The sequence below is a fragment of the Theropithecus gelada genome, chromosome 1 (genome assembly GCF_003255815.1).
Source record: "Theropithecus gelada isolate Dixy chromosome 1, Tgel_1.0, whole genome shotgun sequence".
Lineage (NCBI taxonomy): Eukaryota > Metazoa > Chordata > Mammalia > Primates > Cercopithecidae > Theropithecus > Theropithecus gelada.
This window is the reverse complement of record NC_037668.1, coordinates 27,282,510-27,309,473: the sequence shown is the minus strand read 5'-3', so window position 1 is coordinate 27,309,473 and position 26,964 is coordinate 27,282,510. Positions and strand designations below refer to the sequence as shown.

General features: G+C 42.9%; 1 protein-coding gene across 6 annotated transcripts; it reads right to left on the bottom strand.

Moving 5' to 3' along the window:
* Positions 1–4,754: 4,754 nt before the first annotated feature.
* On the bottom strand, positions 4,755–12,662 carry FCRLA (Fc receptor like A). Of its 6 annotated transcripts, XM_025390875.1 has the most exons (6): positions 12,291–12,662; positions 8,513–8,530; positions 8,097–8,249; positions 7,535–7,801; positions 6,792–7,076; positions 4,755–6,022 (listed from the first exon to the last, which is right to left on the bottom strand). In XM_025390875.1, the coding sequence occupies exons 1-6, from the start codon at positions 12,367–12,369 to the stop codon at positions 5,730–5,732; spliced, it is 1,095 nt and encodes a 364-aa protein (XP_025246660.1). In that variant the 5' UTR covers positions 12,370–12,662; the 3' UTR covers positions 4,755–5,729. The 6 variants fall into 6 exon arrangements, with proteins under 6 accessions (XP_025246660.1, XP_025246669.1, XP_025246673.1 ...); XM_025390884.1 differs by lacking the exon at positions 8,513–8,530; XM_025390888.1 differs by lacking the exons at positions 7,535–7,801; positions 8,097–8,249.
* Between the last annotated feature and the right edge of the window lie 14,302 nt (positions 12,663–26,964).

The window sequence follows — 26,964 nt, the reverse complement described above, 5'->3', positions numbered from 1 at the left end:
GAACATTCCGTGCTTAGTCTTGCTCCAGGGCCTCACTTGCTGTTCTTTCTGCCTGAAAGATCCTTGTTCTCCTCCCAGATCTTTATAAGTTTCACTTCCTCACTTCACTCAAATATTACCTCCTCAGAGAGATGGTCGCTAACCATGCTGTCTAAAACACTATCTCCTCACTGTCATTGGCTGGCTCCATATTTTGCTTTATTTCTCATCGTTGTACTTGTCACTACCCGGAATTGTGTTTATTTGTCTGTGGTAGGTTTCCCCCCATTGGAATGTAAGCTCCACTGAGGCAGGAATTTTTTTCTCATTCGCTGACGTATCACCTACAACAGTGACAGCACATAGCACATGCTGTGTGAGTATTTGTGACCTAAACAAAGGAAGAGATTGAATACTGTGAGATTACTCTCAAAAGTGGCTGCAGAAGCTTATACACCCACCGGCAATTCATAGGGCTCCTGTTCCCTCTTGTCATCAATATTCAGTATTTCTTATCTTTGTAATTTTACCAAACAAGTTTTTCTTTTCCTAAATAAGAACATTTTAAAATTATTTTTATTTTATTTATTTTCTGTAACCCAGGACAGGGCTGATAATAATATATATTTTTTTAATTACTATTCTTTTTTTTTTTTTTTTTTTTTTGAGATGGAGTTTCGTTCACTCTTCTTGCGCAGACTGGAGTGCCATGGTGCGATCTTGGCTAACTGCAACCTCTGCCTCCCGGATTCAAGCAATTCTCCCGCCTCAGCCTCCCAAGCAGCTGGGATTACAGGCATGTGCCACCAGGCCTGGCTAATTTTGTATTTTTAGTAGAAATGGGGTTTCTCCATGTTGGTCAGGCTAGTCTCAAACTCCTGACCTCAGGTGATCCACCCACCTCAGCCTCCCAAAGTGTTGGGATTACAGGCGTGAGCCACCACGCTGGGCCTAAAATTATATCCTTTAATGTAAACTTTTCAGCAAAAGAAAGGCATTTCAATACCAAAGGAGTACAAAGGACAATTTCAGAATAGAGAGCAGAGTACTTCTTTACATTGAATGTCTTTAGCTTTATGAGAAATTTACATATAGTTAATGAAAACTAACAGTGCCTATCTGAAGGAACTCTGGCAGGAAGGCTGTGCTGTAACTCATATTTCTCCACATCTCCTCTTGTCCAGTGGGAAGGAAGAAGGTTGATACCAAGAGGAAGGAAAAGTTTTAAGAAGACAGGACTAGGATAAGGCCTATCTAAACACACCCTCCTTAAACTTCCTCCTATGATTCTAGCAGGTCATTTTATCCCCCCCTAGTCTCTTCTAAGTTGTAACTGAACCAAGTTTTTCTACCTTGGGCTACTGGGCTGGGCATAGAGACCTTTGGGTTTGAGAGGAGCAATGCTACTCCATATCTGATCACCCAGACCTGTTAACACCTCTCAGATCATTACTCTGTATTCCTCCTGTCCCTAGCTAAGGCCCTTGTCTGTGAAGTCTGGATGAGAACAACAGCCTTCAAATCTACCTCCCTCAACCCCTCTTCTAGTCGCCCCATTCACCTTGTACCAGAATGATCATACTAAACATCACTTTTCATGAGTTCCTTCTTTACTCGAAATTTACCTACAGAATTCGATCAATTTTCTTATGGACATTTAAAGAGCCTCTATAGCACATTTAAGAGCCTCTATAGTCTGTTTACTTCTCCATTATTATTTCCTTCCACTAAACTCTGTTTCAGTCAAAGGATTTACCTTCTTTTTCCCTGACATCTGCATGCCAATTTTCCCCTTTATGCGCTTGCTTACATCATCCCACTCTGGAACATCCTTCCCTGTCTTCTCCTGTTCTCTAGGTCTGTCATGTTTTTCAAGGCCCCACCCATGTATTATCTTCTTCATGAAATGTGCCTGAACACTCCAGTCCCCAGTGAGTGATCTATTCCCTGAGTTCCTGTCTTGTTCATCATCATCTCCACTTCCAAATGCATAGCTGGTAGTACAATATCCTATTGATAGAGTTTGGTGTTTAATATGCTTTGAAACAAATTAACATGGTAATTTACTCATTTTCCTGTTGGTGGATATCTGCACTGACTTCTTTTCAACAAAAGAAAGGTATTTCAATACCAAATTTTGCTTTTACAAGTTTTGTTACTATAAACATTATCATACCTGTTGTCTGGTGTGCATATGCTAAATTTTCTCTTGGGCACATCCACCTAGGCATGGAATTCTGGGTTATAGAGTATGCATATACACTATTCAGCTTACAAGATAATGGATGTGTGTAACACAATAAGAAATATATACTTTTCTCTGCCACTTTGGGTAGCTCTTTGGCACAGAGCTACCAAAATCCTGGGGATTTCCTGAGTGATAGGGATGAGAGGAGTATCTCTTGTTATGTATAATTAGCCCCTTCAATCATACCTGACTTTATGCTAATAAGGTGACTCTTAACTCTGCAATTATAGGGTTGGAACTTTCAGGGGTCTGTGCTAACTCTGAGTAGTTAGAGTAAGAATTGGTAAATTACACAACATCTAATTTGTTTCTGCTGAGAATGAGAGAATTGCTTGGTGTGGAAAACTCACCTTGACCTCCTGGAGGAGAGAGGGGCTGGTGTTTGAGTTAATCATCAATTGCCAGTGATTTAATCAATCATGCCTGTGTAATGAAGCCCTCATTAAAAACCCTAAATGGTGGAGTCCTAAGGGCTTCCAGGTCAGTGAACACATGGAGAAGCTGGAGGGTGGCACACCCAGAAAGCATGCAAACGCTGCACCTCTTCCCACTTACCTTGCCCTACGTATATTGTCATTGGCTGTTAAGTAAACTGGTTTCCCAAGTTTTGTGAGCCATTCTAGCAAATTATTGAACCCAAGGAGTTGTGAGAACCTCTGACTTATAGCTGGTCGGTGTCAAGTACCAGAGGCCTGGGATTTGCAATTGGCTTTTGAAGTGAGAGCAGTCATGTGGGACTGACCCCTTAACCTATGGGGTCTGTGCTAATTCTGGGTAGTTAGAGCCAGAACTGATAAACTGTGGAACATCTAGTTGGTTTCCACTGAGAAGCAGAGAAAAACTTGGAATGGAAACCCACATATTTGATGTCAGAGGTATTGTGAGTGGAGAACAGTTTTCCTTTCATGTGCTGGCTATCTAATGTTTATTTCAGAGACAATGTTAAGCATAGCTGCATTGGGACCTCTGTCAATTACAGAATCTTAAATGGCACAAGCCATAAACCAGATCCATTGTAACAATTCCTCTTCCCTACTCCCTCTCCAGCCTTCCCAGGCTAGACAGAAAGAGATAGGTAAATGCTTGCTCTCCCTCTCTCTCTCTCTCATTCGTTTAGCTCTGTTCTTGCCTTCCTCATCCCTGTTGATAGGAGATCCTCTTACTGAAGTTTCTAAGTCCTTGACCAAGGCTGGGTCCCCTGGAGAGAGTCTAGAGATTTAGCTGATGCCAGATATAACATTCATCCTTTAAGGTCCAGCTTCATTCCCATCCTCTTCAAGATGTTTTCCCTTATTTTGCTGGCCCAACTCAATTCAACTAAACAAAATATACTGAGAATTTACATATGCCTCATTAAACTAGACCTCAATGACACAACATGGAACAAAGAGCTCAGGAGTATTTTCAAAGAGCTCACCCTCTGGTGAACAAAAATGAGTAATAAAAAATTAAAATGCAGTGTGATGATAGAGGTGCACAGATACACATGGATGAGGTGTACAGAGATGATATTTATCTCAGCCAACTGCATCCACTTTTTCCTTCCCAGATCTCTGATAGCTTCTACTATCTGTAAATGAATTCCCCATTTAGCAGGAGCTTGCAGGATGCATTCATGCATATGGGAGCATTAGCTGAAATCAACTCCATGTAGAGTGGTTATAATACAGCATCTTTGGAGACACATCCACCGTGGTACATTGGCAATTGAGCTTCCATTTTTTCAAGTCCATCAAAGTCATGACATAGTTCTGGTCACTCTTGCAACTCCCATTCATACAATTGTAAATCAGTCCTCTCAGGCTGTAGTGATGTTTACGGACTTCTACCAATTCCCAGATGCCTGCTGATCTTTTTTTTCCCTCAAAGGTGCTAAGAACTACCATAAAACTCTCATTTTACCATCAGCGTGATTCTATGTCTTTGTTTCTTTGTGGCATGTCTAGAATGATCATGTGCATGTCTTTTATAAATCATTTTGGGTCAAAACTGCACATAATAAATGGCACAAAGAAAGGCCACAGTGGAGAAAATCACACCGTATAATTTAGAATAACATGGTAGAACAGCCATTGGTTGAGATCATTATAAAATGGTGTGCTAACTGATTGAGTTAAGGTTACTATAGAGTCTGCCAGGCCAGCTGTCACTGGCTGAGAATGTACAATAGAAGTCCAAGCATAGAAAAAAGTATTAATACGAGACTAAAACAGTGTCATTATGTGTTATTAAAGAAAAAGATTTCAGAGACAGATGAATTAAATAAAAACAACTATCTGCAACTCTGGCAATATTATATTCGGTCACTTATTTCTGAGCCCAGTAGGATCCTGTGGGAAATTTTTATATACCCTGCTTTAATTGTGTTATAGGATGGGCTACTATTCTCTTCTATCCCACAGTGTAAGCCCTCTGTAGACAGAGACACTATTTTATGAGTATTTTTAACATATCATAAACTCAGCCATGTAGCAGAGGCCAACTGCCTAGTCTATTTGGGTTGCTATAACAAAATACACAAACTGAATAGCTTACAAACAACAGAAATTTATTTTTCATGGTTCTGGAGGCTGGAAGTTCAAGATCAAGGCAACAACAGAGTCGGTGTTCGGTGGGAGCTGTTTTTTGGTTCTTGTATACGTCATCTTCTTGCCATATCCTCATAGGGTAGAAGGGTGAGTTAGCTTTCTGGGGCCTTTTTAAATAAGGGCACTAATCCTAATCATGAGGGCCCTGCCCTCCTGATCTAATCACTTCCCAAAGGCCCACTTCTTAGTGCCATCACCTTGGGGATTAGGATTTCAACATATGGCTTTTGAGGGGACACAAACTAGAACTAAAGAACAGACCATCACACCAACTAAAGACTAGTATGTCAATAAGAATAGCTGAATGAGGCTGGAAAGAGATAGTAATTAGAAAGGGCAAAGTTCCATTCCAGAGCCCAACACTTAGGATTTCATTAGGCTGGGGTTTCTCAAACTCAATACAACTGACGTTTTGGGCCAGATTATTTTTTGCTGTGGGGTACTGCCCTATGCATTATAGGATGTTTAGCAGCATCCCTGGCTTCTATTTACTAGATGCCAGTAGTACACACATCCCACCACCCCTCAACCCCCCAAGTATAATGACCAAAATGTCTCCAAACATTGCTCAATGTCGTCTGGGGAGCAAAATTGCCCTCAATTGAGACTGCTGTATTAAATCCACCTGCATTAGTTCTCTTTAAATCACAAAATTCTGGTCTACATAACAGATAGAAATTCCTGATCTAAAGAGCAGAATTCTGTTGTGTTAAGAGAGAATACGCAATTATAACTAAACTCCAATTCTCACTTTGTACAAATTTATTTACACTCACCTATCTACATTATTCTAACAAAACACTGGGACAACCTGTAAAAGTACTTATGCATATGTGCAGGACAGGAAGAGAAAACATAGAAAGAATCAGATTTATTGGGGTGGTTAAGCGAGATGATGGACGAATTGTTTACTCCTATTCAGCAGTAGCCTTTGTGGTCCCAGGCTTCCGGTGGCCAGATAATTCCCTCAACTCCATAAGCAGGTGACCGAGGAGAACTCTCACATCCTGCATGTGTTTGAGAAGAAGGCCCATCTGGTGATACAGATGGGGATCTGGCATCCCCAGAGGAGAAGAAAAGCCTGGATCCTCAGAAGATGGGGTTGGCGGTGGAGGCAACGGCCCAGGAGCCTCCTCAGGAGCAGTTCCTGGAGCAGCTGATTTCTGAGGAGCTGGATTCAAGGTGAGAGGTGCAGAGCCGGAGGGACCTGGATTACGGGGCAGGAGGCACATACAAGAGTGAAGTCTGACTCTGGCCCTTCCCTCCCATCCCTGGCCATATGTCCACCTCTGTTTGAAATTCTTCAGCAGTGAGGCTTTACCACTGGACAGCTATAACCATTAGCCAGTTCTTTCTCTATCAAGGCTGAATCTAATTCCCTGAACCATGAATGTGGTAACTGGTTCTAGGTCAGCCTCTTTATTATATATGACGTTAGTCTAATTCCTTGTGCTAATGCCAGCCTTCAGCTTTTTGAGGACACCCCTGCTGGCCTCTGAGTCACCTCCTATTCAGGATAGCATCTCCAGCCCCTTCCATTATTTTTCATATGGCATGACTTCAAGCCCCCTTGTCACCCTGGACACCTCCTCTGGGAGTGTTTCAGGTCAAGGGCAGCCTCTTAACAGTGGCTCCCAGAATTGAACATAGACTTCAGACTATCCCATCTTCATTCCAGATATTAAATTCCTATAAATGCCCAGAGAGCGTGGGGGGGATGCTAAGGCTTGCGTGGCAGCAGGTGTGGAGCTGGCTCAGCTCTTGGACTGGTGAGGTGTACACCACAGTCTGAGGGAGAAGTTCTCTATTTGTGCTGTCTCTCATCATCAGGGATTCTGGCCCATTGTTCCTGTCTTTTCTGTGTCCCTTCTTAACCTGCTCACACCGAATCCCAGCTCACAGGCCAATTCATCCTATCTCCCCTTTTCACTCACATGCATGCCAAACAGACACCCTGCACTCTGATACGAACTCACCCTGCACTCTGATCTCTAGCTGGGGGCTCTGTTTCCAAACTTGGTTGTCTTCAGTGGCTGCCTCACACCAGTATGAGCCGGAGTGATCTTCTGAAGCTGTGGGGATCTGGAATTCTGAGGAGAGCCCCCTGCTTTGCACTGTCCTTCCATCCTTGTAGAAGGAGAAGAGGAGGCGGGCGGCTGACCTCTGCAGGGGCAACTTTGTCTGACAGCTCAGGGTCATGGGGCCTCCTGCTTGGGGTTCAGCTGAGGGTATAGCTCTGAGAATTGGCGCTGGAAACAGTTCTGGGAAAAAGGCAAGAAAGAAGAACTCAGCCATCTTATATACAGGTAGACACATGCAGGCGAAGAGCCTCGGGGAGTCACACTTCCTTTCCCATTTCCAGCAGGAATGGGCTGTCTTAGATTCCATTTGAATCTGTCAAATTCTTCCTGCAAGTAGACAGGACTAGGAAAGATCCACAGATGGGCAAATCTGATAGTAGTCCAGACACCCAATCAGTGAGCGCTGGGAAGCATAGATCTGGGTGGTAGGAACCATGCTGGACTCTGAGTAGGGCTGGATGACTTGAAAAGGCAATGTTGAGGTCTCGTCCCTTTTGAAGCCCAACTTGGGCATTTGCCAGCAACCTGCTCCATAATCTTTTGATGATCTTGCCACCTCTAGGCTAAAGAAAGACAATTTGGGCTCTCTATCTCTCCTTACCCTCCCCTGCCATGAAGATGCTGCTTCTAGCTCTCACCTTGGACTGTGATATCCACAACAGATGCTGTTTCTGGGCTCCCAGGACCAGGGCTCTGGAAGATGCCACTGCAGTGGTAGTGCCCGCTGTCTGCCTCTTGTACCACGGCGATGGAGAATTCCCTGTTAGGCCCGGGGGGACCCAGAGCTGAGCCATCTCGGTAGAAGGTCACCTGAGTCAGTGGCCAGTCTTGCCAGGCCTGGCAGCGCAGAACTAGTGGGTCCCCTTCAAATACTGGCTTGGCTGGACCTTGGAGGATCAGCCAATCTATGGTCCAGAGAAAGAGCTGAGTGTCACCCAGGGCCTCCCTTGGGAGCTACCCCCAGGGATGCCTACTCCCATAAACTTTCTCTGAGGGTCCAGGTAAACTCTCACCCCTGGTTGGGAGTATGGGACAACTTCCCTAGGGCCTAGGACTTAGAGCACCCTGGTTGCTGTGGGCTGAAGACTGGGAAGGAAGTACCTCATCCCATGGCCAGTTTCCTAGGGACACGTTCCTGGGTGGGCTCTGGGGCTGAAAGAAGGGGTTTAGGGCACTGTTCAGGTCTTCCCAGGACCTCACCGTAGGACACAATCAGGTGGAAGGGTTCACTGAAAGTGTAGCCCTTGACCTGGAAGCCAGCTTCCCTTGCATCAGTCAAATCATCCTCCACGTGGCAGCTGCTCTCCTCGGTGCAGACAGGTCCCTCACACTGCAGCGTCTCAAAACTGGCAGCTGAAGAGGGCATGGCCCAGGGAGAACCAGAAAATGATGCTGCAACTTGGAGAAAGAGGACAGGGTTCCTCCATCTCCCAGGAGAATCATCCTTCTTAGAATGAGACTAGTAAGACATCAAAACCTTTTTTTCAGAAAGACCCCTGTGAGTGTCTCAGGGGGATAGTTTTGACCTTGATTCACGGGCGCCCGGGTGCTCTCAGCAAATGCACTGTGGTTTGGAGAAGAGGGAGGGGAGAGAATGAAAGAATGGTGAAACTCACCGGCATGACATCCAGCTGCTGGTACGGGAAACCAGGAGCAAAGACAATGGTAACTCGAAGCAGGTGAGGCATAGGACAGGAATGAAAGGGAGACATCAGATTCTAATGTTCATTGGGTACCAGACCCTGCTAGCACTTGTGTGCAATATCTTACTTCATCTTCACAAACTTTCCAGGTATGTGACTTTATCCTCATTTAATACTCTTAAAGAAACACACTTAGAAAACCAAATTAGGCCTGGCGTGGTGGCTCATGCTTGTAATCCCAACACTTTGGGAGGCCGAGGCGGGCGGATTACGAGGTCAAGAGATCGAGACCCTCCTGGCTAACACCGTGAAACCCCATCTCTACCGAAAATACAAAAAAAAATTAGCCAGGCCTGGTGGTGGGCGCCTGTAGTCCCAGCTACTCGGGAGGCTGAGGCAGGAGAATGGTGTGAACCTGGGAGGTGGAGCTTGCAGTGAGCCGAGATCGTGCCACTGCACTCCAGCCTGGGCAACAGAGCGAGACTCTGTCTCAAAAAAAAGAAAGCAAGAAAGAAAAGAAAGCCAAATTAATATACCCAAAGCTTAAAAAGAGACTAAGCAATGGAGCAGGAAAGGCAGGTGTGTCTGAATCCAAAATCAGTGTTCTTTTTACTTCACTGTGCAGATATGGTATTATGGTATACTTCAGTCCTCAGACCTTCCTCGGGGACTTTCTTTCATATTCTGATTTTTCCCAAACTTCACTTGGCTCCTCAGCCTTGAATATGTTATCTATCAAAGAGCTTTCAGTACCCAGCGGTGTCTCTCCTCCTTTCTTCCTCCCCCTTTCAGGTCTTCACTTTTCAGCCATCTCTACTTTAATGTCCTCTGCCACTTGAATTTTCCCAGGTAGTGGCATAGAGCTGTCTCTGTCTTTTCCCCATCCTTCCAGTCCATACCAGTAACTGTGGAACAACTCTTTTCTCCAGATTGAAATTTAGAGTCATCCATTTCTCACCACATCTTCTCAACCTATCTCTTACCTTCATGGTAGACCCAGGCAAGGGAAGTGACATGTCTCCCTTCTCTGGGACTGCTCCTTATCTCCCTAACTATTCTCCCCTTTCTCCAGCCTCATGACCATTCACATGTGCATACTTCTTCACTCCATCTGACTGTCATTTCGTGCCCCACTTGCCTTTATTCTCTTGCACTCCCAATAGCCCAGCGTTCTTTGATTACCAAGGCCCCTCTCTACTTCCTAATTCTCATCACAGCAGTACCAGGTGTTTTCTTTCCATCCTCTCTCGGCTCCCTTCACTGTAATGCTACCTCTTTTCAGTTCCTCCACTGTCACCCAACTGTGCTCTGCCTCCTCTCCATTTTTTCTTTTTAAAAATAAAATCTTGTCCAGGCACGGTGGCTCATGCGTATAATCACAGCACTTTGGGAGGCTGAGGTGGGAGGATCCCTTGAGCCCAGGAGTTTGAGACCAGCCTAGGGAGCATAGAGAGATCCTGGCTTAACAAATAATTTTTTAAAAATTGCCCAGGCATGGTGGCACTTGCCTGTGGTCCCAGCTACTTGGGAGGCTGAGATAGGACAACTGCTCAAGCCCAAGAGGTCAAGGTTGCAGTGAGCAGTGATTGCACCACTGCACTCCAGCCAGGGTGGCAGAATGAGACCCTGTCTCAAAAAACAAAATAAAATAAAATCTTGTTGGGTTACTGGGAACTCACTCAATAAACCTGAGGTAGTAGGTACTATTATTTTCGTTTTACAAATGATAAAACTGAACCAGAGATTTAAAAAGTGATTTTCTAAAGTGACATAGAGCTGGTACATAGAAGAGACGCTTGAAACCAGAGTATCTGATTCCAAGTCTGCAGTTCTTATCACAAGACAAAAACAAAAAAAACATTGTCCCTAACCACAAGTAGCTCTCAATTTAATGGAAGACACAGGTAGATGAAAATATTATTTCAGCATAAGTAGAAAAATATAGTAAGAAAATGTATCGCAAGCAGCCATTGGAGCAGAAAGAAGCATTCAAGAAAAGCTGCCTGGAAAAGATACCACTTAAGCTGAGTCTTTAGGGGTACCTACACATTTGCAAGGAGGAGGAGAATAGGGGGCCATCGAAAGAGCTCATTTCAGGTGGAGATGGTGGTATAAGCAAAGCCTTAGAGACAGGCAAGAGTCTGGTGTGTGAGTATGTAACTATGAACTGATTGAGATTTATTAGAGCATAAGTTACAAGGCTGAGAGGGTAAAAGCAGAGGCTGCTTGGCCTTTTGTGCCATGATGAGGAATTTGCGCTGGTAAACTTGAGTTTTAGAAATTACTCTGTCTGTAGGGTACAGAATTCATTTCAAGAACACAAGGTTTGGACAAGGAGATTAGTTAGGAATTTACTGGACTAGCCCAAGTCATAGAGGATGAGGGCTTGTCCTAAGACATTAGTGATGATCCATGGAAGGGACTGCTTCTATGAGCAATTTAGAAGGTAAAACTTGCCAAACCTAATGATTGATCAGATTTAGAGAATGAAGAAGAAGGAAGAGTCTGGATTGTTTCTCAGGTTTATGGCCTTGTAAGGGTAGATGCTGGTGTCATTAGCTGAGATCAGAAATAGTGGAAAATGAATTAGACAAGGCGGGGGGCAAAAGGACAGATAAGTTCAGCTCTGGTCACGTGGTGCAGAGACACCTGTGAGATATGTAGGTAGATATGTCTGGTATGAAGCGTGATATTTGAATGTGAAGCTCAAAAGCATGGTTAGGTTGGGGATATGATTTGGGACTCTTTTTTTTTTTTTTTTTTTTTTTTTGAGACAGAATCTTGCTCTGTCGCCCAGGCTGGGGTGCAGTGGCCGGATCTCAGCTCACTGCAAGCTCCGCCTCCCGGGTTTAGACCATTCTCCTGCCTCAGCCTCCTGAGTAGCTGGGACCACAGGCGCCCGCCACCTCGCCCGGCTAGTTTTTTGTATTTTTTAGTAGAGACGGGGTTTCACCGTGTTAGCCAGGATGGTCTCGATCTCCTGACCTCGTGATCCGCCCGTCTCGGCCTCCCAAAGTGCTGGGATTACAGGCTTGAGCCACCGCGCCCGGCCTGATTTGGGACTCTTAAATACAGAGTTATAGTGGCAAAAATTATATAGTCAAATAAGCTTATGAAGGAGATTGTCTAAAGAAAGAGGAGTACAGAGGCAAGGCTATGACTATAGAGAACACTACTGTTTAAGGGGAAGAGAAGAGAAGCTATTAAGGGATCAAGAGAAGTCCATGTAGTACGAAGAGAAAATGGTGCCATGGAAGCCAGGGTAGTAGAGAATGCAAAAAGGAGTAAGTGATAAACAGTGCAGCAGAGAAGTCCAGCAGGATATGAACTGAAAAGCATGCCATAACCCAGTCAATATGGAGGTCATTGTGCCCTAGACAAAACCGATTCCAGTGGAAGCCAGGCTGCAAGCATTGAGGAGTGTGTGAGAAGTGAGGAAGTGGAGATAGCAAGTGTGGACTATTCTTTTAAGAAAATTTGTCTCATAAGTGAAAGAAAAGAGTTGAGATTACAGCTAGAGAGGACATCATGGTCAGAGGGGACTTTCAGGATGGAAAAGGCTTGAAGATTTTTGTATTCAGAAAGTCATTCAATCCTGCACACCAAACTTTCTTATACCTACCCTTCTTATTCCACCTGAACACTGCTGCTCTGGAGGGCCAGAATTAGTCCATGTTTCTTTCCTTCAGGTCCTTTCCCCAAACGTAAGCAAAGCTCCATTCTCACACCAATATTCAAATATTTTACTTACCTAGTAGCATCTGGGATGTCCAGAGCACACCAAGGGAAAGGTAGAGGGCCCAGGCCATGAGAACACAGCCCAGCTTCATGGTGACTGTGTTTAGGTCTCCTGCAATCCCAACAATGATTTTCTTCAACGTGAAACCTCTTTGATTAGAAAAGAGGAAGTAAATCTAACTGTCTCATCTCCTTGCGTCTGGGGTCTATTTTCATTTTCAAGTTTGTAACTGGCTTTCATCATTCAGATTTGGACAACACGCTTTCAGCATAATCTGCATCCTTAGGGCTGTGACAAAATGGTAGCACTCTCAGCTGTTCTCAACTGACCACACAGAGGTCAGGGGACTTTCAAAGCATGTCATTGTCTGATAGCCAGCTGGCCTTCATATACACTCTGGGAAAGGTCAGTGCAACAACCACCCTTTTCACTGGTGATGCAACTGGGGACAGAAGGTGGGATGTTGTTTTAAGGCCAATAGAAAATCGCTGGGGAATCAACGATGAGAATTCGAATGTCCTGCCCATTCCAACACTTATATGTTTCTAGTGACCAGAAGGTAGCGAGACAGAGAAGGAAGATTAGTCATGGCACCAAGTTAGATATCAGATTAGTCTCTAGTAGGCTCTGACTATCCAAACCCCACACAAATATGCATGCAAATTTCTCTAGACTCGTGTCAGCTCTCTGCTTCTGGAGCATGACTAAGGCTGCTCAGTCTCAGTGGAAATATGAGTACAAGGCAGGGAGAGTCCACTGGGAAACAGTAGAGGAAAAAGAAAATCTATTCCCAGAGGATTCAGCAGTCAGCTCAGGGCTTAGGCTCATAGCCAAAGCTCAAGCCACTGATCCTGAGAAAATTAGAGACAGGAGGCATCCGATATCTTGAGAAACCTGAGGAGACTCAGGAATAGGGGCAATATAGAGGCTACAGCCTCTCCCTTCAGTTCCAGGTGGCCTTCTGGGAACCATTGTCCCTGTCTCTGAATGTTTTCTATTTGCTTGAGGCCTCCTCAATGGCAGGGCCCATGTGTCTTTTCACAGTGACCACATTCCTCCCCTTTCTCTCATCATAACACCCACCAGACCTCCAGTAGGTCATTTGGAGATGAGATGAGCCATCAGAAATGGGGTAAGGTAGGCCAAGCACTGTGGCTCATGCCTCTGTAATCCCAGCACTTTGGGAGGCCAGGGTGGGCAGATGACTGGACTGGAGGTCAGGAGTTAAAGACCAGCCTGGCCAGCATGGTGAAACCTCATCTCTACTGAAAAAAAAAAAAAAAAAATTAGCTGGGCATGGTGGTGCTTGGCTGTAGTCCCAGTTACTTGGAAGGCTGAGGCATGAGAATCATTTGAACCCAGGAGGCGAAAGTTGTAGTGAGCTGAGATCACACCACTGCACTCTAGTGTGGGTGACAGAGCGAGACTCCATCTCAAAAAGAAAAAAAAGAGGGAGAGAGAGAAATGGGGGAAGGTAGTTTGGTCCTCCTTGAAGGCAGAGAGAGGGACAGTATGACCCTTCAACTGTGCAAAAACCACAGGTCAGAGCAGGCACATCAACCACACGGGCATAAGAGAGTGGATCTTTCTGTGTCTAAAATAAGCATTTAGAATAAAATTTCCATTATCTGAGAGGCATATGCTTTTGTGCAGGTGGCCCCAGGGAGTCCGGGGGTGGTTGACTATGGGTGCTGGGGAAGGCAGTGAGGCAGTAAGCCTTGCAGCTGATGTGATGTGAAGCCTCAGAAGAGGAAGAAAACCCTAGCTAGCCCTAATAGTTTTTTTAATTTTTATTTTATGTATGTATTTATTTATATATATGTTTTTTTGAGACAGAGTCTTGCTCTGTCGCACAGGCTTGAGTGCAGTTGCGCAATCTTGGCTCACTGCAAGCTCCGCCTCCAGGGTTCAAGCCTGCCTCATCCTCCTGAGTAGCTGGGACTACAAGCACATGCCATCACGCCCGGCTAATTTTTTGTATTTTTTGTAGAGATGGAGTTTCACCGCGTTAACCAGGATGGTCTTGATCTTCTGACCTCATGATCCACCTTCCTCGGCCTCCCAAAGTGCTGGATTACAGGCGTGAGCCACCAAGCCTGGCCATACAAATTAAATAAATAAAATGTCTTTAGATGCATTGCCACTCCTAAAACTACATAAAACATAGACCCTCAGGATTAACCAGAGGCTAAGCGGCTTCTAAACAAATCACAGTGTCTTTCTCTTCTTATGTCACCCTTTCTCCTTAACTGCCCTTTCCATAGCATTTTACCCGAATAGAGAACCTCCCCTATAGCATCTGCAGCAATCCTTCCAGGACCCCACTCTCAATATGGAAGGCAAGGAGCCCTCTGAAAATTTGAGTTGAAGCTGTCAAGGTCTTTACACCGAAATCTCCATTAAGCTGCTGGGAAAATTTACTCGCTTGAAGCTTAATCAATGAACTATTTAGAATAGATGTGATTCACTGTGGGGGGTGAGGGGAAGCAACACTGGGTCTGCTGTGTGTTCATGGAGACTGAGATTCAGTTTATTGAGTAAGTTCCTCCATCAGGATCACCTCAGAATACTCAGGGGGTGATGGGACAAATCCCAGCTCTCATCCCATCCCAAGACCAATTAGGTGGTGGATGCCCTCCTTTGCCGTTCCTGGTTTGTCACTAGTGGACTAATGCGTATCTTCTCTTTATTTTTAATTGACTAGATAAAAACATTTATTAAAAATGTGAAGGTGAAAAAATAATACAGTGTATACTTTTGAACCCTTATATGGTTGAAGGAACAGAATAGTACTGCTATCCTTGAAGTACTGCATGGATCCTGTCTGATTATACTGTCTTCCCTCCCCACCATCATCAAACACAATCCTTACCTTGTATTTCTCACTCTCTTTATTTTATGTAGTAATCATTTTGTATTTTTGAACTTTTTTTTATTCTATTTTTTCTCCACTTCTATGAATAGTATTTATTTTGGAATTTTCATAAAAAAATAAACATTATTTTAAAAACAGTTTAGATTTACAAAAAATACAAAGACAGTACAGAAAATTCCCACGTACCCTGCACCCAGTTTACCCCACTATTAACATGTTAATATGGTACATTGGTTATAACTAATGAAACCTATATTGTTATATTATAATTATATTTGTCTACTTTTATTGATTTTTTACAATTAAAATTATTATTATTTTTTCATTATTTATTTATTTATTTATTTTTATTATACTTTAAATTCTAGGGTACATGTGCACAACATGCAGGTTTGTTACATATGTATACATGTGACATGTTGGTGTGCTGCACCCATTAACTCATCATTTACATTAGGCATATCTCCTAATGCTATCACTACCCCCTTCCCCACACCCCATGACAGGCCCCGGTCTGTGATGTTCCCCTTCCTGTGTCCAAGTGTTCTCATTGTTCAATTCCCACCTATGAGTGAGAACACGCGGTGTTTGGTTTTCTGTTCTTTTTTTTTTTTTTTTCTGAGACGGAGTCTCACTCTGTCGCCCAGGCTGGAGTGCAGTGGCCGGATCTCAGCTCACTGCAAGCTCCACCTCCTGGGTTTACGCCATTCTCCTGCCTCAGCCTCCCGAGTAGCTGGGACTACAGGCGCCCGCCACCTCGCCCGGCTAAGTTTTCATATTTTTTTAGTAGAGACGGCGTTTCACCGTGTCAGCCAGGATGGTCTCGATCTCCTGACCTTGTGATCCGCCCGTCTCGGCCTCCCAAAGTGCTGGGATTACAGGCTTGAGCCACCGCGCCCGGCCTGGTTTTCTGTTCTTGTGACAGTTTGCTGAGAATGATGGTTTCCAGCTGCATCCATGTCCCTACAAAGGACATGAACTCATTCTTTTTTATGGCTGCATAGTATTCCATAGTGTATATGTGCCATATTTTCTTAATCCAGTCTGTCATTGATGGACATTTGGATTGGTTCCAAGTCTTTGCTATTGTGAATAGTGCTGCAGTAAACATACGTGTGCGTGTGTCTTTATAGCAGCATGATTTATAATCCTTTGGGTATATACCCAGTAATGGGATGGCTGGGTCAAATGGTATTTCTAGTTCTAGATCCTTGAGGAATGGCCACACTGCCTTCTACAATGGTTGAACCAGTTTACAGTCCCACCAACAGTGTAAAAGTGTTCCTATTTCTCCACATACTCTCCAGCAGCTGTTGTTTCCTGATCACCCTTCTAACTGATGTGATATGGTATCTCATTGTGGTTTTTAATTTTTTTTATTTTTTTTGAGACAGAGTCTCGCTCTGTCGCCCAGGCGTGATCTCGGCTCACTGCAACCTCCGCCTCGCGGGCTCACGCCATTCTCCTGCCTCAGCTTCCCAAGCAGCTGGGACTACAGGCGCCCGCCACCACACCTGGCTAGTTTTTTTGTATTTTCAGTAGAGACAGGGTGAGTGTGTTTGCCAGGATGGTCTCGATCTTCTGACCTCGTGATCCACCTGCCTCGGCCTCCCAAAGTGCTGGGATTACAGGCTTGAGCCACCTCGCCTGGCCTCGTTGTGGTTTTGATTTGCATTTCTCTGATGGCGAGTGATAATGAGCATTTTTTCATGTGTCTGTTGGCTGCATAAATGTCTTCTCTTGAGAAGTGTCTGTTCATATCCTTCACCCGCTTTTTGATGGGGTTGTTTGTTTTTTTCTCGTAAATTTGTTTGAGTTCTTTGTAGGTTCCGGATATTAGCCCTTTGTCAGATGAGTAGATTGCAAAAATTTTCTCCCATTCTGTAGGTTGCCTGTTCACTCTTATGGCAATTTCTTTTGCTGTGCAGAAGAAGCTCTTTAGTTTAATTAGATCCCATTTGTCAATTTTGGCTTTTGTTGCCATTGCTTTTGGTGTCTCAGACATGAAGTCCTTGCCCATGCCTATGTCCTGAATGGTATTGCCTAGGTTTTCTTCTAGGGTTTTTATGGTTTTAGGTCTAACATTTAAGTCTCTAATCCATCTGGAATTAATTTTTGTATAAGGTGTAAGGAAGGGATCCGTTTTCAGCTTCCTACTTATGGCTAGCCAGTTTTCCCAGCACCATTTATTAAATAGGGAATCCTTTTCCCATTTCTTGTTTTTGTCAAGTTTGTCAAAGATCAGATGGTTATAGATGTGTGGTATTATTTCTGAGGGCTCTGTTCTGTTCCATTTGTCTATATCTCTGTTTTGGTACCAGTACCATGCTGTTTTGGTTACTGTAGCCTTGTAGTATAGTTTGAAGTCAGGTAGCTTGATGCCTCCAGCTTTGTTCTTTTGGCTTAGGATTATCTTGGCAATGTGGGCTTTTTTTTGGTTCCATATGAACTTTAAAGTAGTTTTTTCCAATTCTGTGAAGAAAGTCATTGGTAGCTTAATGGGGATGGCATTAAATCTATAAATTACCTTGGGCAGTATAACCATTTTCACGATATCAACTCTTCCTATTCATGAGCATGGAATGTTCTTCCATTTGTTTGTGTCCTCTTTTATTTCATTGAGCAGTGGTTTGTAGTTCTCCTTGAAGAGGTCCTTCACATCCCTTGTAAGTTGGATTCCTACGTATTTTATTCTATTTGAAGCAATTGTGAATGGGAGTTCACTCATGATTTGGCTCTCTGTTTGTCTGTTATTGGTGTATAAGAATGCTTATAATTTTTGCACATTGATTTTGTATCCTGAGACTTTGCTGAAGTTGCTTATCATCTTAAGGAGATTTTGGGCTTAGACGATGGGGTTTTCTAAATATACAATCATGTCATCTTCAAAGAGGGACAATTTGACTTCCTCTTTTCCTAATTGAACACCCTTTATTTCTTTCTCTTGCCTGATTGCCCTGGCCAGAACTTCCAACACTATATTGAATAGGAGTGGTGAGCAAGGGCATCCCTGTCTTGTGCCGGTTTTCAAAGGGAATGCTTCCAGTTTTTGCCAATTCAGCATGATATTGGCTGTGGGTTTGTCATAAATAGCTCTTATTATTTTGAGATATGTTCCACCAATACCAAATTTATTGACAGTTTTTAGCATGCAGGGCTGTTGAATTTTGTCAAAGGCCTTTTCTGCATCTATTGCAATAATCATGTGGTTTTTGTCTTTGGTTCTGTTTATATGCTGGATTACCTTTATTGATTTGTGTATGTTGAACCAGCCTTGCATCCCAGGGATGAAGCCCACTTGATCATGGTGGATAAGCTTTTTGATATGCTGCTGGATTCAGTTTGCCAGTATTTTATTGAGGATTTTTGCATTGATGCTCATCAGGGATATTAGTCTTAAATTCTCTTTTGTTGTTGTTGTGTCTCTGCCAGGCTTTGGTATCAGGATGATGTTGGCCACATAAAAGTTAGGGAGGATTCCCTCTTTTTCTATTGATTGGAATAGTTTCAGGAGGAATGGTACCAGCTCCTCTTTGTACCTCTGGTAGAATTCGGCTGTGAATCCATCTGGTCCTGGACATTTTTTGGTTGGTAGGCTATTAAATATTGCCTCAATTTCAAAGCCTGTTATTGGTCTATTCAGGGATTGAACTTCTTCCTGGTTTAGTCTTGGGAGAGTGCATGTGTCCAGGAATTTTTCCATTTCTTCTAGATTTTCTAGTTTATTTGCGTAGAGGTGTTTATAGTATTCTCTGATGGTAGTTTGTATTTCTGTGGGGTCAGTGGTGATATCCCCTTTATCATTTTTTATTGCACCTATTTGATTCTTCTCTCTTTTCTTCTTTATTAGTCTTGCTAGTGGTCTATCAATTTTGTTGATCTTTTCAAAAAACCAGCTCCTGGATTAATTTTTTGAAGCGTCTTTTGTGACTCTATCTGCTTCATTTCTGCTTTGATCTTAGTTATTTCTTGCCTTCTGCTAGCTTTTGAATGTGTTTGCTCTTGCTTCTCTACTTCTTTTAATTGTGATGTTAGGGTGTCAATTTTAGATCTTTCCTGCCTTCTCTTGTGGGTATTTAGTGTTATAAATTTCCCTCTATACACTGCTTTAAATGTGCTCCAGAGTTTCTGATACGTTGTATCTGTGTTCTCATTGGTATCAAAGAACATCTTTATTTCTGCCTTCATTTCATTATGTACCCAGTAGTCATTCAGGAGCACGTTGTTCAGTTTCCATGTAGTTGAGCGGTTTTGAGTGAATTTCTTAATCCTGAGTTCTGGTTTGATTGCACTGTGGTCTGAGAGATAGTTTGTTATAATTTCTGTTCTTTTACATTTGCTGAGGAATGCTTTACTTCCAACTATGTGGTCAATTTTGGAATAAGTGCGATGAGGTGCTGAGAAGAATGTATATTCTGTTGATTTGGGGTGGAGAGTTCTGTAGATGTCTATTAGGTCCGCTTGGTGCAGAGCTGAGTTCAATTCCTGGATATCCTTGTTAACTTTCTGTCTCATAGATCTATCTAATGTTGACAGTGGGGTGTTAAAATCTCCCATTATTATTGTGCGGGAGTCTAAGTCTGTTTGTAAGTCTCTAAGGGCTTGCTTTATGAATCTGGGTGCTCCTGTATTGGGTGCATATATATTTAGGATAGTTAGCTCTTCCTGTTGAATTGATCCCTTTACCATTATATAATGGCCTTCTTTGTCTCTTTTGATCTTTGTTGGTTTAAAGTCTGTTTTATCAGAGATTAGGATTGCAACCCCTGTATTTTTTTGTTTTCTATTTGCTTAGTAGATCTTCCTCCATCCCTTCATTTTGAGCCTATGTGTGTCTCTGCACATGAGATGGGTCTCCTGAATATAGCACACTGATAAGTCTTGACTGTTTATCCAATTTGCCAGTCTGTGTCTTTTAATTGGAGCATTTAGCCCATTTACATTTATGGTTAATATTGTTATGTGTGAATTTGATCCTGTCATGATGTTAGCTGGTTATTTTTCTCATTAGTTGATGCAATTTCTTCCTAGCATCAATGGTCTTTACTTTTTGTCATGTTTTTGCAGTGGCTGGTAATGGTCATTCCTTTCCATGTTTAGTGCTTCCTTCAGGAACTCTTGTAGGGCAGTGGTGGTGACAAAATCTCTAAGCGTTTGCTTGTCTGTAAAGGATTATATTTCTCCTTCACTTATGAAACTTAGTTTGGCTGGATATGAAATTCTGAGTTGAAAATTCTTTTCTTTAAGAATGTTGAATATTGGCCCCCACTCTCCTCTGATGTGTAGGGTTTCTGCCAAGAGATCCGCTGTTAGTCTGATGGGCTTCCCTTTGTGAGTAACCCAACCTTTCTCTCTGGCTGCCTTAACATTTTTTCCTTCATTTCAACTTTGGTGAATCTGACAATTATGTGTCTTGGATTTGCTCTTCTCGAGAAGTATCTTTGTGGTGTTCTCTGTATTTCCTGAATTTGAATGTTGGCCCACCTTGCTAGGTTGGGGAAGTTCTCCTGGATAATATCCTGCAGAGTGTTTTCCAACTTGGTTCCATTCTCTCCGTCACTTTCAGGTACACCAATCAGATGCAGATTTGTTCTTTTCACATAGTCCCATATTTCTTGGAGGATTTGTTCATTTCTTTTTACTATTTTCTCTCTAAACTTCTCTTCTCACTTCATTTCATTCATTTGATCTTCAATCACTGATACCCTTTCTTCCAGTTGATCTAATCAGTTACTGAAGCTTGTGCATTTGTCACGTAGTTCTTGTGCCATGGTTTTCAGCTCTATCAGGTCATTTAAGGACTTCTTTACATTGGTTATTCTAGTTAGCCATTCGTCTAATCTTTTTTCAAGGTTTTTAGCTTCTTTGCGATGGGTTCGAACTTCCTCTTTTAGCTCGGAGAAGTTTGATCATCTGAAGCCTTCTTCTCTCAACTCATCAAAGTCATTCTCTGTCCAGCTTTGTTCTATTGCTGGCGAGGAGCTGCATTCCTTTGGAGGGGGAGAGGTGCTCTGATTTTTAGAATTTTCAGCTTTTCTGCTCTGTTTTTTCCCCCATCTTTGGGGTTTTATCTACCTTTGGTCTTTGATGATGGTGACGTACAGATGGGGTTTTGATGTGGATGTCCTTTCTGTTTGTTAGTTTTCCTTCTAACAGTCAGGACACTCAACTGCATGGCTGTTGGAGTTTGCTGGAGGTCCACTCCAGATGCTGTTTTCTTGGGTATCGGCAGCAGAGGCTTCAGAAAAGTGAATATTGCTGAACAGCAAATGTTGCTGCCTGATCATTCCTCTGGAAGCTTCGTCTCAGAGGGATACCTGGCCATGTGAGGTGTCAGTGCCCCTACTAGGGGTTGCCTCCCAGTTAGGCTACTTGGGGGTCAGGGACCCACTTGAAGAGGCAGTCTGTCCATTCTCAGATCTCAAACTACGTGCTCTTCAAAGCTGTCAGACAGGGACATTTAAATCTGCAGAGGTTTCTGCTGCCTTTTGTTTGGCTATGCCCTGTCCCCAGAGGTGGAGTCTACAGAGGCAGGCAGGCCTCCTTGAGCTGCGATGGGCTTCACCCAGTTTGAGCTTCCTGGCAGCTTTGTTTACCTACTCAAGCCTCAGCAATGGTGGGCGCCCCTCCTCCAGCCTCACTGCCACCTTTGCAGTTAGATCTCAGACTGCTGTGCTAGCAATGAGGGAGGCCCCGTGGGTGTGGGACCCTCTAAGCCAGGCATGGGATATAATCTCCTGGTATGCCATTTGCTAAGACCCTTGGAAAAGTGCAGTATTAGGGTGGGAGTGACCCAATTTTCCAGGTGCTGTGTGTCATAGTTTCCCTTGGCTAGAAAAGGGAATTCCCTTCCCCTTTGCACTTCCCGGATGAGGCAATGCCTTGCACTGCTTTGGCTCTCACTCAGTGGGCTGCACCCACTGTCTGACATACCCCAGTGAGATGAACTCGGTACCTCAGCTGGAAATGCAGAAATCACCCATCTTCTGTGTCACTCATGCTGGGAGCTGTAGCCTGGAACTGTTCCTATTCAGCCATCTTGGAACCGCCCTACCATTTTTGAACTTTTAGTAAGTGGAATCATACTGTATTTATCATTCTAAGACTTTCTTTCTTTTTTTCTTTTCTTTTTTATTTTTGAGTCTCACTCTGTCACCCAGGCTGGAGTGCAGTGGTGTGATCCCAGCTCACTGAAAACTCCACCTCCTGTGTTCAAGCAACTCTTCTGCCTCAGCCTCCTGAGTAGCTGAGTATCTGGGACTACATGTGTGTGCCACTATGCCTGGCTAATTTTTGTATTTTTAGTAGAGACAGGGTTTCCCCATATTGGCCAGCCTGGTCTTGAACTCCTGACCTCGTGATCCACCTGCCTCAGCCTCCCAAAGTGCTGGGATTGCAGGGGTGAGTCACCATGCCCAGCCAACTTGCTTTAACTCAATTGTATGTTCCTGAAATATAACCTGATGTTCTGCCTAACTATAGTTAACCAATTGTATTGCTGTGAAGTATTCCACCATGTGATCATGTCACAAATTATTCTACTGACAGTGGGCATGTGAGTTATTTTCAGGTTTTTGCTGTCAAAAACCATGCATCTATTCATGTACATAATTTGTTATTATAAGAGTTTCTCTAAGGTACATATATGAATGGAATTTTCTTATTGACTTTTAAGAGTTTTTATATGTTCTAAACATAAATATTTTGTCAATTATATGTGTTACAAATACTTTTCAATTTATGGCTTGTCTTTTCATTTTATGTGTTTGTAAAATCACTTTATTGAGAAATAATGACATACACTAAATGCATGTCTTTAAATTGTATGATTTGACGAATTTTAACAAAAGTGTGCACCTATGAAAACATGACCACAGGCCGGGCGCGGTGGCTCAAGCCTGTAATCCCAGCACTTTGGGAGGCCGAGACGGGCGGATCACGAGGTCAGGAGATCGAGACCATCCTGGCGAACACGGTGAAACCCCGTCTCTACTAAAAAATACAAAAAAAAACTAGCCGGGCGAGGCGGCGGGCGCCTGTAGTCCCAGCTACTCGGGAGGCTGAGGCAGGAGAATGGCGTAAACCCGGGGGGCGGAGCTTGCAGTGAGCTGAGATCCGGCCACTGCACTCCAGCCCGGACGACAGAGCCAGACTCTGTCTCAAAAAAAAAAAAAAAAAAAAAAAAAAAAAGAAAACATGACCACAATCAAGATAATAAGCAGATTAATTACTCCTGAAAATTTACTTGTGTGCTTTTGTAATCCTTTCCTTTCTATCCAACTTCTCCAGGCAACCACTAATCTGTTTTATGTCATGATAAGTTTTCTATACTTTACTGAGATTTTATATAGATGGAATCATACAGCATGTGCTCTTTTTGTCTGCTTTCACTCAGTGTAATTATTTTCAGATTAGTCCATGTTGTGTCTATCAATGGTTCATTCCATTTTATTGCAGAGTAATATTCCACTACATGACTGTACCACACTTTGTTTATCCATTCACCTATTGATTGATATTTGGGATGCTTCCAGTTATGGCTACTACAAATAAAGGTACTATAAACTTTCATGTACAAGTTGTATGGATACAGGCTTTCATTTATCTTGGGTACCTAGCAGTGAACTGGCTGGATCATATAGGTGTAGGTGTATTTTTAGGTAGGTTTTTACATTTTTAGGTAGGTAATTTAATTTTTCTTTAAAAATTAAAAATATTTAAATTTTTAAGAAAATGCCAAGCTGTTTTCCAAATTGGTTGTATTAGCCAGGGTTCTTCAGAGAAACAGAAATAATATATGCATACAAGGAAACACAGGAATTGACTCAGGCAATTTTAGAGACAGACAAATCCCACCCTCTGCCATTAACAAGCTGGAGAACCAACAAAACCAGTGGTATAATTCCATTCAAGTCCAAAGGCCTGACAATCAGTGGAGTCAATAGTTTAAGTCTCAGTCCAACTCTGAAGATTCAGAACCAAGAGGGCTGGTGTCTGAGGGCAGTTAATGTCCCAGCTCAATCAGAGGGAACAAATTTGTCCTATCTCCGTCTTTTTGTTTTATTCAGGCCCTGAGTGGTGGGATCATGCCCATGTACATTTGTGAGGACAGATCTTTACTCACTCTTCCAATTCAAATGGTAATCTCTTCCATAAATATTCCTTTTTAATTTTTTCAGACAGTCTTGCTCTGTCACCCAGGCTGGAGTGCAGAGCAGTGATCTCGGCTCACTGCAACCTCCACCTCCCGGGTTCAAGTGATTCTCCTGCTTCAGCCACCCAAGTAGCTGGGATTGCAGGCGCCTGCCACCACGCCTGGCTAATTTTTGTACTGTTTAGTAGAGACAGGGTTTCACCATGTTGGCCAGGCTGGCCTTGAACTCCTGACCTCAGGTGATCCATCTGTCTCGGCCTCCTAAAGTGCCGCGATCACAGGCATGAGCCACTGTGCCTGGCCCTCTTCCATAAACATTCTCACAGACACAGCCAGACGTAATGTTTTACCAGCAGTCTGAGTGTCTCTTAACCCAGTCATGTTGACACATAGTTAACCATTACAATGGTTGAAACATTTTACAATCCCACCAGCAGTGTATGAGAGCTCCAGTTGCTAGACACCCTCAACGATACCTGGTATGGTCAGTCTTTTTACTTTTAGCAATTCTAATGGGTGTTTCCTATAGCTCACTGGTTTTAATTTGCATTTCTCTAATGAATAGGGGTGTTTATTTTTTCATATATTTATTTACTAACTGCATATATATTTTGGGGTAGTATCAATTCAAATCTTTTGCCAATGTTTAAAAACTGGGTTGTTTTCTTATTGAGTGGAGGTTTTTTAAAAAAATATATAGATATGTGTCCTTTGTTAGATATATGTTCTGCAAATATTTTCTCTCTATCTGTGACTTGTGTTGTCGTTTTCTTATCATTATCTTTTAAAGAACAATCTTCGTGTGAGTGTGTGTGTGTGATGGGGTCTTGCTCTGTTTCCCAAGGTGGAATGCAGTGGCATGATCATGGTTCACTGCAACCTCAACCTCCCGGGCTCAAGTGATCCTCCCACCTCAGCCTCCTGAGTAGCTGGGACCACAGACATACACCACTACCCCTGGTTTCTTTTTTTTTTTTAGAGACGGAATTTAGCTATGTTACCCCGGCTAGTCTTGAGCTCCTAGGCTCAAGCGATCCTCTTGCTTCAGCCTCCCAAAGTGCTGGGATTACAGGTATGAGCCACTGTACTCGGCCACATTTTAAATTTTTATGAAGTCCAATTAATCAATTTCTTCTTTAACAGATCGTGATTTTTGTTTCATATTTAAGAAATCTCTCCCAAATCTAAGGTTACTAAGATTTTCTACCATTTTCTACAGGTCTAGCTCTTACATTTAAATATATGATTCATTTCAGGTAAATTTTCTTTTTTTTTTTTTTTTTTTTGAGACGGAGTCTCGCGCTGTGTCACCCAGGCTGGAGTGCAGTGGCGCGATCTCGGCTCACTGCAAGCTCCGCCTCCCAGGTTCACGCCATTCTCCTGCCTCAGCCTCCGAGTAGCTGGGACTACAGTCGCCCACCACCACGCCCGGCTAGTTTTTTGTATTTTTAGTAGAGACGGGGTTTCACCATGTTAGCCAGGATGGTCTCGATCTCCTGACCTCGTGATCCACCCGCCTCGGCCTCCCAAAGTGCTGGGATTACAGGCTTGAGCCACCGCGCCCGGCTCAGGTAAATTTTCATATATGATGTGAGTTAAGGGTTGAGATTTAATTTTTACGTATGGCTACCAATTGTTCCAGCACCAATTTGTTGAAAAGATTATACTTCCCTCATTGAATTGCCTTAGCATCTTTATAAAAAATCAGTTGATCATATATATTTCCTCTTCCTCAACTTTGTTTTTCTTTTTCAGAATTTAAAAAAGGGATTCCATATGAATTTTAAGTTTTCATATAAATACGTTTGTACTTCCAAAACATTTTACATCAGCATGTCATGGCTGGGCGCGGTGGCTCACGCCTGTAATCCCAGCACTTTGGGAGGCAGAGGTCGGTGGATCACTTGAGGTCAGGAGTTTAAGACCAGCTTGACCAACACAGTAAAACCCTGTCTCTATTAAAATACAAAAATTAGCCAGATATGGTGGTGCACACCTGTCATCCCAGCTACTTGGGAGGCTGAGGCAGGAGAATTGCTTGAACCCAGGAGGTGAAGGTTGCAGTGAGCTGAGATCAAGCTACTGCACTCCAGCCTGGGCGACAGAGCAAGACTCCATCTTAAAAAAATAAAAATAAATAAATAAATAAAATCAGCATGTCATTTTTTTAAAGCCTGCTGAGACTTTGAATAGGATTGCATTGATTCTATAGCTCAGTTTGGAAAGAATTCACACCTTAACAATATCAAATCATCTGATCCATGAAAACATTTCTCTTCATTTATTTAAGCCTTCCTTAATTTCTTTCAAAAGTTTTCAGCATATAGGTCTTGTACATCTTTTGTCAAATGTATCCCCTAAGTATTTTATATTCTTGATGCTATTATAAATGGTATTTTTAAAATGCATTTCCGATTGTTCATTGTTGGTATACAGAAACAGAACTGAGTTTTGTATATTGACTTTGTAACCTTGCTGAACTCACTTATTAGTTATAGGAGTTTTTCAAAATAGGTTAGTGGGATTTTCTATATAGACCATCATGTCATCTATAAATAGGGACAGTTTTACTTCTTCCTTTCTGATCTGTATGCTTTTAAATTTTCTTTTACTGCCTTATTACAGTGGCTAAAACTTTCAGAACTATGCTTGTAAGA

Bases quoted from the DNA above. Each gene is read 5' to 3' on its own strand.
- FCRLA (XM_025390875.1), bottom strand. From the start codon at position 12,369: ATGAAGCTGGGCTGTGTTCTCATGGCCTGGGCCCTCTACCTTTCCCTT. The intron at 7,802-8,096 runs GTGAGGTCCTGG...TCTGGACCATAG, and splicing joins CCACCTGATTGTGTCCTACG to ATTGGCTGATCCTCCAAGGT. The intron at 6,023-6,791 runs GTGAGTTCGTAT...CCCGTAATCCAG, and splicing joins GCTAGAGATCAGAGTGCAGG to GTCCCTCCGGCTCTGCACCT.